This window comes from Acinonyx jubatus, chromosome A2 (assembly GCF_027475565.1).
Source record: "Acinonyx jubatus isolate Ajub_Pintada_27869175 chromosome A2, VMU_Ajub_asm_v1.0, whole genome shotgun sequence".
In the NCBI taxonomy this organism is placed as follows: Eukaryota; Metazoa; Chordata; class Mammalia; order Carnivora; family Felidae; genus Acinonyx; species Acinonyx jubatus.
This window is the reverse complement of record NC_069383.1, coordinates 50,415,710-50,427,887: the sequence shown is the minus strand read 5'-3', so window position 1 is coordinate 50,427,887 and position 12,178 is coordinate 50,415,710. Positions and strand designations below refer to the sequence as shown.

At 37.9% G+C, this 12,178-nt stretch overlaps 1 protein-coding gene across 10 annotated transcripts; it reads right to left on the bottom strand.

Annotated features, from left to right (window-relative positions):
• Nucleotides 1–1,595: 1,595 nt before the first annotated feature.
• Nucleotides 1,596–11,971, bottom strand: HNRNPA2B1 (heterogeneous nuclear ribonucleoprotein A2/B1). 10 transcript variants are annotated; one of them, XR_008296788.1, is made up of 14 exons: nt 11,715–11,943; nt 8,785–8,820; nt 8,577–8,687; nt 8,243–8,389; nt 7,768–7,978; nt 7,542–7,643; nt 7,368–7,448; nt 6,641–6,703; nt 5,246–5,365; nt 4,871–4,993; nt 4,192–4,274; nt 3,117–3,345; nt 2,684–2,821; nt 1,596–2,142 (listed from the first exon to the last, which is right to left on the bottom strand). XR_008296788.1 is itself a non-coding variant. In XM_015083701.3 (12 exons), the coding sequence occupies exons 1-11, from the start codon at nt 11,718–11,720 to the stop codon at nt 4,213–4,215; spliced, it is 1,062 nt and encodes a 353-aa protein (XP_014939187.1). In that variant the 5' UTR covers nt 11,721–11,943; the 3' UTR covers nt 1,596–2,142; nt 4,192–4,212. The 10 variants fall into 10 exon arrangements, 2 of the variants coding, with proteins under 2 accessions (XP_014939187.1, XP_053074271.1); XR_008296787.1 differs by having other exon boundaries at nt 3,117–4,035; nt 11,715–11,942; XR_001431916.3 differs by lacking the exon at nt 3,117–3,345.
• Between the last annotated feature and the right edge of the window lie 207 nt (nt 11,972–12,178).

Sequence of the window (12,178 nt, the reverse complement as noted above, 5' to 3'; positions counted from 1 at the left end):
AGCCCCAGAATGGAGAATGCAAGTGCTTTTATCCTTCTTGATCCGTCTTCCTCCTGAATTTGCCCCTTTCTTAGGTAGTCTACTACTCACCTCACTAATTTGACCAGTCACCAAAAGACCTGTTTCAGCTAACAAGTTATTGTTGCAGTCACAGTGGTATGGCATTGAAGCTGGATGGGAAGTATCAACCATCTAGGCATTCATTCCAAATATGACACACAAACATAAAATGTTGCCAAGAATGTGCATGTGCTTTTTGGTATACTGAGATTCAGGTTTTCTACTTGGCAAGGAACCCATACTTGTGAGCTGGTTAACCGTCATTACTAAGGTACCAAGATTAAGATTCTTTTAACTTTTCCTTGAATTAACCCTGTACTCTTAGTACAAATAATTTCTAAATCACTTTTAGGTCTTAGCTTGCCTTCATACACCAGACTAATGAAAACTTTAAACACAATAAGACGACCCAAGTTTCAAAAACTTTCAGTGAGTAACACTCTAGTGTGGGAGCCAGCCCTCAATTTGGCCCCCAATGATGCTAGCTTCTCAGTAATCTTTTAAGTAAAACCCTTCAATCTGTAGAACATGACCAATACACAAGGTAGCATCACTTCCAAACACTGATCCTATTTGGAGGCTTTGGGTTGCTCTTGGGATAGCTCACTACTGGGGAGGGAAATGGCCAGCATCAACTTGCCAGTCCTGTCAGTATGCCCTAATCAAATTTTTTCCTAACTGCAACCTTGAGCTTCCGCAGAGTCACAGCTGCAGTTTGCAGTTTAAGTTGTTGACCTGCAAAGTGATGAGTTCATTGTTGCTCTGAACTAAGTATTGAGGTTAAGGGTTAATTAATTAAAGCCGGTTTTAGAAATACTACACATGTATCAAAGGTTGTGATTTCCTTCTGGTAGAAAACTTACACAAAAACCACACTTATCTCAAGTTCTTAAACAGCTCAATATACAACATACACATGGGGAAAATGCCTGTGGAGTATTCAACATTACCTACTCAGTTGAAGTAAGCCAGTGAGCTTGATGTGCATTTTTCCCATTTGTGCAGATTAAGGGTTAGGTACTTAACGTTGTGTTAGCATACCAACTTGATTTACCTTTCAAGTTCAACTTCTTGGTAGAGTTGGGTATTTCTAAAACCTTCAAAAAATTTACCTAACTTTGAAGCATTCTCACAAGTAGTTGTTGGACGCAGCTACTGTTTGAAACAAAACAGTTCATCTTCTTTTGGCCATTAGTTTAACTTACCTGTGAGATACCTCATCAAAACCAAAACAACAAAAAGTTAAATCAACCTTCCTATGGATCTTTCATTCTTTCAGGTAAACATCCAAGGCACTGCTTATTAAAACTCCGTCCACCATGTTTAACCCTTAAAAAAGACAACCACTGAAACTAAGTTTGAGATGCATATAAAGCTACTTGACATCTGAGAAACTGGTATGAGATGGTGTCTCAGTGCTTTGCCCTTAACTGGGACCACTCTAGTTGTTTAAAATATTTGCAAAAACGCCACCAGCAATGTTAAACATAACAAGGTAAAGCGAGAAAACTAGAGCAGTATTCAAACGCTGAATGTACAGTATAAAAAGAATGGCATTTTATTAGGGACAGCCAATAATGTCCACAATGCTTTTCTTGACTATCAATATTGAAATAAAAATGGCAATATGCATAGCTTTGTGAAACTGCTTTAAAACTCTAGGGGATGGCAATCTTTTAGACAACTGTAAGTTGATAGAACAAGATTCACACATTTTATGTGTAAACATTACACCAAGTATTTGAATACAAAAGTGTTTATTTTATAAACTTTATATTTAAAATAGAATTTTAATCTGTCTACTCACAAAACCTAATTTAAAACATGATACATTTCTCTCTCTAGCTTACTTCATGTTACTCTTTTACAAACAGTACTCAATTTGTAATGGTTTTATATTAAGAACCTGTACTAAATGATGTATTTTATCAGAAAACATTTCCCTTTAATCTTAAAGTGCTTTTTTTTTTTTTAAATGAAGGCACCAACAAGAACTACTTTCAGATGGTACAGTATTTCTTATTTCTTGAAGACTCTGTGGTTGACCACTTCTTCATTAGTTACCTGCAGCAAGACACCTTCCTGCCAAAGGAAAAAAAAAGTATCTGAAGAAGTTTATCATGTTTGTCCAAAGAACCTAAATAACTTCAGTGGTGGTCTTAGGATCAAAGAAGACTCACTGGTGCATACAGTAGAATAAGCCCTGATAATCACATTCCTGAAAAGGCAATAAAGCCAGGCAAATCAAACTGTTGACACTTAAATGAATTTCAGCAGCCAACCTACATCTCTCCTATAAGGTAGGGGATTGGAAAGAATTACCACATTTAAACCTAAATATTTAGTACTTGATACATACAGGATTTATAATGTAGACACTTTATTCATAAATATAAACTATCATCTGAAAAGTTTCAACCATTTTACCCTACCTTCTCCTGAGCCTGACCCTGATAAGCATGTACAACTAGGAACAACCATATAACAGAAGAACAAAATTCTTTATTTTTAATAAAAACCACTAGTTCACTCAAAATGCTTGATCCAAGAAATGTGAATACACAAGGGTGTAATGATGGGTAATTTCATGATTTATTGAACTTGCAGCCTAACTTTTACCTACCATTTTACTACCAACACCACTGAAGGAACCAAGAAAAGCTTTATTAATGATCACTTGGCTTGCGCCTCAGCTGTTGAAATGAAGCACTTTACAGTCTTTGTGGCAGCAGAATATACTTGTCCATGGTTCATATCAATGCTAAATTCCAGCAGGGAAAAAAATGATATGTTAAGCACCTGAATCTTCATAGAGGGAGGAGGGGGTGGGAAAGAAGGGAAAAAAGGGGGGAAAAAAACAACCAAAATAATTTAAGTAAATGACAGATTGGAAAACAGGGTTTATAAGATTCTCTTGAGTTTATAAATTGTTAAACTCAAATTTATAGCTATGTTAAACTACATAAGAACCACTATACTGAAAGACCATTGAAGAGTAGTATTAGTTTATCTTTTGGGGAGGAAAATTAAGAAAGGAAAAGTAAATAAGATCTTACCTAAAGAAGTTTAACTGAAGCTTAGAACTATTTTGCTCTACACCCTCAGCTTTCGTTGTCATCCTTATAAACTACTGTAGTTAAAGCTTTGTAGAAACAGCACAGTTTTTTAAGACTGGCTGAACTTAGTAGCCGTCAAGAGTTCTCTTGTACTAGACCTGTATCCCTGAAGAGTACCTCGCTGGGGTTATTTCCTTTCCTTGCATTGAAGAAGCAGCATCTAAAAGATCTAAAAAGGTGTTTCTCTTTGCAGAGATATCCCTTAAGTTATCTAGATAATTTAATCCTGATGAATTGCAGACAACACACTTATATCTGACCAGCATTTATCTTACACAAATATAACAACAACTTTGCAAAGGACCTTAATTATACTACCCACTCCTTAACTTATTTAAAATAAAAAGTCTATAATTACACAATTTCCTTTAGAATTATTTTATTAAATCATAAATGTACAACAGCTTCTTAACTCTACACACGCACTTAAATTTTTTTAAAGGAAAAACGTTATGTCTTATTACACCATGATCCTGGCTAATAGCTTTTCAAAACTTTGAGAAAAATCTTAAAAAAGGTTTCACATGTCACCTGAAACTTACAAATTTAACATTATCAAAGAAGGAATGCTTCTACACTCTTACAAAGACCACTAGAAAGAAACAACAATTAAAAAGCTAAGAAACTGTCTCAAAGGCATTTTTTTTTTTACAATCCTTCCTCCACAGTAAGGTAATGTTATTAAATAATCCAATCCATTCACAAAATGGCTCTCTGCATCTGCTCTGGTGTCTTCTGCCATATCACTGCATATTTATGCATGACTGAGATAAGAGTTTCCTTAACATTGTTATTTCGATAACCTGAAGCTGTTCTGTTACCTCTGGGCTCTCATCCTCTCCTATTTATACAGTGAAGCCTGTTTCAACAGAAGTAAAGAGTAAAAAAAAAATAGGTTATGAAATTATCCATCTAACCAGATTTTAAGGAAAGATAACATGATCCTAAAAAGCTTTTACTCCTGGCAGCTAGATCTCCCAAGACAATAATAAGGTAAAACTCAAAAGCTACTTACCCATGGCAAATAGGAAGAAGCTCAATATCGGCTTCTCCCTCCATAACCCCCACTTCCTCCACTGCCTCCAGGACCATAGTTTCCTAGAATTGTTAAAAACAGCAAGAGAAAGCAAATTTACTCCCATTTTCTGCAATTAGCCTAATAGTACCTATAATCGATTTCTATTTTATAGATATACACTCCTTGAAACAAGCAGCTCATAACCTGTTACCTGCTTCTAGTCAACCTATTACTCTGGAAATGATTTACCCAGACTCACAAAAAAGTTAATTTGCCCTTTACAATTGAGAACATGATCTACCACAATCATTTGGAGTAAGATAAAAAAAAAAAAAAGGACAAAAAACCGGTTTGGTTCTACTGAAAACTTTAAGAGCTTATTAATACTGTGAAATAAAGGTTTGTGATTTAACTTTCAAAGAGAAACATAGAATTTAATACAGCTTACAATGTGCTCAATTTTATTTGGCTTTTTAAAAAGTAATCAGCCAAAGAAAAAGAGCCCCACCTGAAGTGTCTAACCTACTTTTCTAAGTCCTAAATATTCTATACCATTGAATATCCAATCCCATCATTTTAGTTATCATAATGGAAATGTTACTCAAACTAGCAATTAAAGTATCTTAAGACTAATCCTTTAATCATACAAAATAATTTAAAGAACCTTATAAATTACCTCCACCATATGGTCCCCCCATGTTCCTGCTACCACCAAAGTTTCCACTCTTCATTGGACCATAGTTAGAAGGTTGCTGGTTATAATTTCCAAAATCATTGTAATTTCCACTTCCGTAATTTCCTGTGAAAAAATCGGAAGAATAGGTTTTGCATCATGACTTTCAAAATAACATTCCAACATTCAACTAGCAACATATGCTAAATATTTAGGACAAAATCTCCCATAAAAACAATCAGAATAAATGCAAAACACCTATCTACAACTCTACAGTTTAAGGCAACTATTGACAACATTGAAATAAAAACCTCACTTGTTAAATCATTTTAATTCCAATCCAAATTCCCACATAAAGGTTGCAGGTGAAGTTATTACCTCCTCCATAGTTGTCATAACCACCTCCGTAGCCCCCACCCTGGTTGCCATATCCAGGTCCTCCACCACCATATCCTCCTCTTCCTCCTCCATAACCAGGGCTACCTCCAAAATTGCCACCTATTATAAAATAAGCCTTTAAGTAATTACTTAGTATTTTCAATACCATTTAAACTGTCTTATCACACCCATTTCCAACTTTCCAAAACACATTCTTATAAGCAAAATATTTGTTCTACAAAACCTCTTCCGTAACAGCCTCAAGGGCAGAATAGAGTACGTATGCTTGATAAACATTTAGAGGCAGGGAACACCTCCTCACAACCAACGGGATAAAAACCTTTACAGAGACCAATACTTGCAATGCCATAGCCGTTCTCCCCTAACACTAAAGATACTAAAGATTCGTACAGGTACTTTCAAAAGTGTGTATTTTGTGTAAGGATTGGGGGGTGGGGGCAGACGAGAAGCATAGGTAAGCGGGATAAAAAAGCCACACACCTCTGCTGGTCCAAAATATTAAGTTCCAAACATGCTTCCTGATAAATAACCGTGCCTCTTAAATAATATACCCACGACACCCTTCTGAGTAGAAATGGGGGGAGGACCAGAAATTAGCAAACTTGCACCTAATTAAAAAACTTACAATGGTAGTCTGAAATTATTAAGGTGCAAGAACTCCTCTTTAATACCAATTAATATCTAAACTTCAAAGCAGAATTGAAACAGTTGAGATGTTGGAGTAACTCAGTTACGCTTAAGGAGTGGCAAAACCAGCAATCGCGTCTACTACTAGCTCAGTTTATAATATCCCTTTCTTAATAGGATATTTGTCAGCAAATATTAACTTTCCTGTACTCCAACAGAACATATATCTAATACATTTATTACGTAACAGTAATTCACAACTTAGCTAAACCCAGGAAGAATGTTGTGTATTTTGGAAATTCTTTTGGTGACTTTTTACAAGTTATCTTATGGACTTAACCTTGGTAAGAGACTAAAACAACACAACTGCTTACATATACTTCCTTTGACATGTTAACCATGATCACGTCTATTGGTTTGTAGTTTTTCAGGAAAACAGCACATGAAATACATATCTAATTATTTTGCTTGAGAAACAATGGGATATAGTATGACAGCATCTATAAATTCTAATTTAAAATCCACTGAAATAATTTGCAACCTGTAAACACCTACAAGCAAAAATATCCTTTCCATAAAAAATGCAAATTATGAAGGAATAGCCAAATAATTGAAACACTATCACCTAAGCCCTTTACAAAACATAAAATGCAAAACACTTAAAATTTTACGTACACACTTAACTGGACAAACACAAATAGGGTTTAAATCTTTAAGTCACAAAAACCGTATGTGAAAGAAACTGACCTCCAGGTCCTCCTCCATACCCATTATAGCCATCCCCAAATCCGCGACCACTTCCATATCCATCTGTTAGAAACAGGAAAAACGTTATTAAATCCTGTCCACCCTATTTAATTTCTCTTCCTGCTTTCCTCCACCCTCTTTATTAGTACCTCTCAATGAAAATTATCAGGAAACCAACCTCCTTGTGCCAGAACACTGGTGTTTACTGGTTTATTCTTATAACACAAATTGTGTAATTAGATCTCATGAGAATAACTGCCTAAACAAGAAGCTCAGACTTGGCAAGTCTCAATTTAAGAGATTCCATTTATCTATAAAGAATGAAGTTGGGTGAGAAAACAACTGGTTTTCTGTTGGCACCTCATCACATTAGTAAGCCAAGCCAAACAAATCTGAAACCTAAAGCCAAAAACAACAACAAATACACAAAGCCTCCACAATATTTTCACTCCTGATTCAGGGGGTCCCTCGTTTTTTAAAGCAACTGTAGTAGCACCTAATTTTTTTAAAAAGTTGATTACCTTAGAAAGATCTCTGCAATAGATTGTTCTGGATTAGAATTTAGAAAATTATGCTTTTAGCTATAACCTCTTACCTGACCAATTCAGAATATCCAAGCTTAATACAACCTACTTAACCCTTCAAAAACACTGGATTTCCTGAATCTAATTAAAACTAAGTTTTTAAACAAGCATATTCACCTTTCTATTCACGCAGGTGAACTTACCAGATCCTCCTCTAAAGTTACTTCCCGGGCCTGGTCCAAAATTTCCACCACCACCACGAGAATCTCCAAAACCGAAGTTGCCTGCAATGAACAACAACCAGGTTAGTAACAGGCATTTTATTAAACAAATCTTAAAAAAATAAAATACAGTAAAATAAACGAGTTAGACGTTACCTCCTCTTCCACTTCTAGAACTCTGGACTTCCTGCATTTCTTGTCTAGACAGAGCCTTTCTTACTTCTGCATTATGACCATTGATGGTATGATATTTCTGCACTGGAATGAAAAATTCGTACTCTATTACATCAATATTCTTTACCAACAGCTTGTATAATTTACCTTCTAATAAACCCAAAAATTAATGAAAAGAGCCATACACCTAGAGCTTATAGACACTTACACACAATCTTATCCACGGGATCATGATCATCAAAGGTAACAAATCCAAAGCCTCTTTTCTTTCCAGACTGCCTATCAGTAATTATCTCAATGGTATCAATCTTTCCATACTCTTCGAAGTAATCTCTAAGATGATGTTCCTCAGTATCTTCTTTAATTCCACCAACAAACAGCTTCTTCACAGTTACGTGAGCCCCTGGCTTTCCAGATTCCTGAAAAAGGAAAAAAAGAAACTACCTTAACAAACCAAAACATGATTTAGAGCACAATGTCTAGGTACCAAAAGTAGTTTCTATTCTATGATAAAATACCACCTAAAGCAATAGCTTATAACTAAAAAACTAGTTTCAGAAAAGTAGGCAAATCTAGGAAAATCAAGAGACACAAGACTGACAGAGCTTTAAAGTGGCAAGATTTAAGTTACGTATAAAACTTAGTTATTTTCGTATTTACTGACAAAGTTCTATTTTGCTCACCTCTCTTGCAACAGCACGTTTTGGCTCAACCACTCTCCCATCAATTGAATGAGGTCTTGCAGCCATGGCAGCGTCAACCTCAGCCATGGACGAAAAAGTTACAAAACCAAATCCTCTTGATCTTTTGCTTGCAGGATCTCTCATGACCTTAAAACAACAACAACAAAGGGGAAACCTTAGCATTTCTTATTACTTGTGTTATGAAAAAGGAGTTTGAATGACGAGCAATTTTCATGAACCTGGCTTTAAAAATAACTTACTCAACACGTTAAACTTAGGAATCCAAAAGTTGAAAGGCTAGCATCTATAGACATTTTTACATTTAATAACGTACCACACAGTCTGTAAGTTTCCCCCATTGCTCGTAGTAGTTCCTCAAACTTTCTTCTGTGGTTTCAAAGCTCAAGCCACCAATAAAAAGTTTACGGAACTGTTCCTTTTCTCTCTGCAAAGGAAAACATCATTTCAATTTTTATTTACATTTCCTCTTTGTATGCAGGAAATTAAATTCTTAAATATGAGGTGACCTGCTGGCAGAGTACCTTTTTCCTCTCCAAAGGAACAGTTTCTAAAGTTTTCTGGGGGGGAAAAAAAAAACTTACATCAAATTTAAACCATATGTTAAACTGCATATTAGTTGCGTTACACCAAAAAAACTGCCTCAGCTGAACTACTACACAAGTTTCAAAGTCATTAATGCTTGATCCAAATTTACTTGACATTAAATTATTTTAACATGCCTTAATCTTAAAAAAAAATTTCTGTAGAGAGAGGAGCAAACCTAGTCCTTGGTCATTGAAAGTTTAAAGGATTGTTACTAACTTTAGATTCAATCCTATTGTCCACAACAAATAAAAAGTGCCTTTTAAATACTCATTGTAAACACTTTTTCTTTTAAAACATAAAGAACTGTTGGTTCTTATAACCCACAATTTACCATTTCAGGATTCAGTATCTAAAATGGACATTTATTTTCCCTTTACTGCTCCCTCTGGTGGTGATTCTTATGTATTTCAGTCCAAACCCCCCCCCCCAACACCACCAAACCTTGTAAAAATCATTCTTCCCCCATACACCAACTCTCCATGAGAAAAAAAACCCTTAAACATTCAATGCATTTACCAAAACATCCCTATAAAATCTGCTTCTCTCTTCTGACCAAGGGAGAAATACCTTTTATGACTAACAGTGTTCAGAGCTTTAGAAGTTTTTAACATAACTGATTTTTTGTGGGCATGCTTGTATTTGGCATTTACAAAACACAAAAAAATCTAGTATATTACTGAACCGTATATAAATGCAGTACAATGTTGCTGTAATCTCACTTTTCAAGAACGATAAAAGCTTAAATGACCACTGTTAACTTAGTTTTTGTATTACCACAATTTACACTTCATTGATGCAGTAAAAAAACCCAAAACTCGAGTTATCGACCTTAACGGCCATCTGGCAGACTACAAAGCACAAGTGTCTCCAATTTTACATGGGGGGGGGGGGGGGGGCCGGAAACCTGGGCAGAAAAAACGTTAACCCCTTTAAACCACCAAGCAAATGTATGTTGCATTAACAGCCGGTATCTTCGGCTCTCAATTAAGATGGGTTGTTATGCTTCGTTTTCAGATAACTAGGATAAAAATTTAAAACAGGTATTCAGAAGCCAGAATAGGTCATAGTGCCCAGAAACATCTGCTGTGAGTCTATAATACAAATCAAAGGTCAAATAAAATTTTCCATACAACAAGAGACTTTATTACCAGCTAGTACTACATACAGCTCAGGCCCGTGGAGGTTACTACTTCTATGCACGAAAATTCCCCAACAGCTCAAAAAAATAGTGGTAAGTATACAATTAGAGATTTTTTTTCCTCTGTTCTCAGAATTATATTTTTAAAAGCTCAACAAATTCTCAAACTACCTCCTAAAGCCCTCAAAAGACCTGTTAAATGATTATCTGACACATTGATATTTAAATTAACCTAATTTTACTTAACTTAGTTTTACTATAAATCAGTTTTTACAACCCAAATAAATTACGCAAATATAAAAGCACATTTACAACAACTTTTACACATCACTAACAAAAGGCAAAAACTCATTACTTACCTCAGTTTTTCCAAACTTACCCGATGTCCACTATCGATTACAAACAAAGTTATTTTATAAGCGTGCTTAAGAAAGAAAATACCCAACCAGGCCCCCTTCGTTGGAGACCTTTTGCTTATCAAGTAATGATCAACCATCATAGCAAACATAAATGAGAAAAGCAAATGACAAAGTTCAAATACATAGTGGCCAAGCCTGAAAACAAGTTTTGTACGTAGCCGTTATAAGCAATGAAAGACTGAGCCACGTTTTAACTGAAGACCAAAAGTTTTTATTTTACTTCCCTCTTAATTTCTAGCTTATCACAAGACCCTCTAGTCTTACCCAGGAAAGATTACATTTCCCAGCAAAAATGTTATTTACCACGAATATCTTACAATTCAAGGAATCCTTACGGGATCGTGAAACCAACCCCCCCACCCCCGTCCCCACTGCCCCCCCAATCGGTACTAACTTAATGGCTCCCCTTTTTATGTCTAAAGTTTCCTGCAATTCAACTAGCTTTTAAGTCACCGCAGACTCCGATAAAACCGTTACCCAAAAAGCGAGGGCTGGAAAACAAAATGTTCTCTTTGTAATATGACTTCCCTTAAAACTCGGCCCGACACCCTAGGTCGTTTTACCTCCTCTTACACCGGTGCGAACCAGCCCCGGGGAACCGACTCCCCCACCCGCCCGCTCTTCGGTGTGGCTTCTGAACGCAATGGCGCCATTTCATCGAGGGGAAAGCAAAGAGCTTCTAACGAGCTGCGCAGGACTTTAAAGATCCAAGCTCCCCCAAACCCTCGGAATCCACCCCGAAACGGCATGAGAACAACCCGAAAACAAAGAAAAATAGTTAACCACTTCTCTTCTTCCGTAAAGGAACGAAACTAGCAGAATCCAAAGACTGAAAAGAAAAACGCTGCGAGGAAGGAAAGGAATGAAAATGGCGGCCGCCAAATCCGGTTCCCGGGAGGGGGGAGGGGAAGCTCCGCAGCCTCGCTCCGGAGGATCCGAAGCCCGCCGAAAAGCTCAAACGCGGGGACGCCAGAGCCCCCAAATCAGCGTGCTTTGAAAAGGGAGTAAGAATTTCCGCCTCCGCGCCCCACTTTTCGCCAAACCAGGACTGCGTCCGCCATGTGGAAGTTCCCCATCCCCCACCCCCAGCAAAGGGAAATGGCGCCGGCAGGCTGAGGGTGGGGAAGATACTGTTCACAACCCGGCCTCCGCTAACGACCTCTCCTCAAAAATATCCTGAGACGAGCCGCTTTTGAAGTGGCCCAATTTCACCGCCGCTCTCCCACGGAGGCGGATGGCCGACTTCCACCGAGGCGCCAACGGCCTCGCTATGCCCTTTTCAATAACTCATTGATTTCAAACCCGTTACCTCCATCGCGGACTCAGTCGCCTCAGCCCGATTTCCCGCAGCCGAGCGAGATGAGAGAGATCTCCGCGGACGAACACGAACCGGACTCGTCCTGGCGCTGTAGTGAGAGCTGCTGCTGCTCGAGAAACAACACCGCTAAGAGCACCTCCACACGGGAGCCGGCGCTGCTGCTACTGCCGCTAGAGCCGCTGCCGCCGCTTTTCTAGAACCTTCCCCCCGACCAACGCGTCTTCCCCTACGTCAGGCCGTTGCGTAAACGCCCTAACCGCCGCCAATGGCGGGAACGCTCTACGCCCTCCTTACGCCAGGTACGTACTCCTCCCCCCCTAGCAGCCAGTAGCAGTGCTTGACGTCACTCGCGTAAATGGGCTCAGTGAATTGCGGAAGGCTCGAGTCCTGCGTAGTTCTCTCTAATGGAATTGGATCCAGCCCCCGCCTTAGCGCAGGGCAGGTGAGAAACGGTC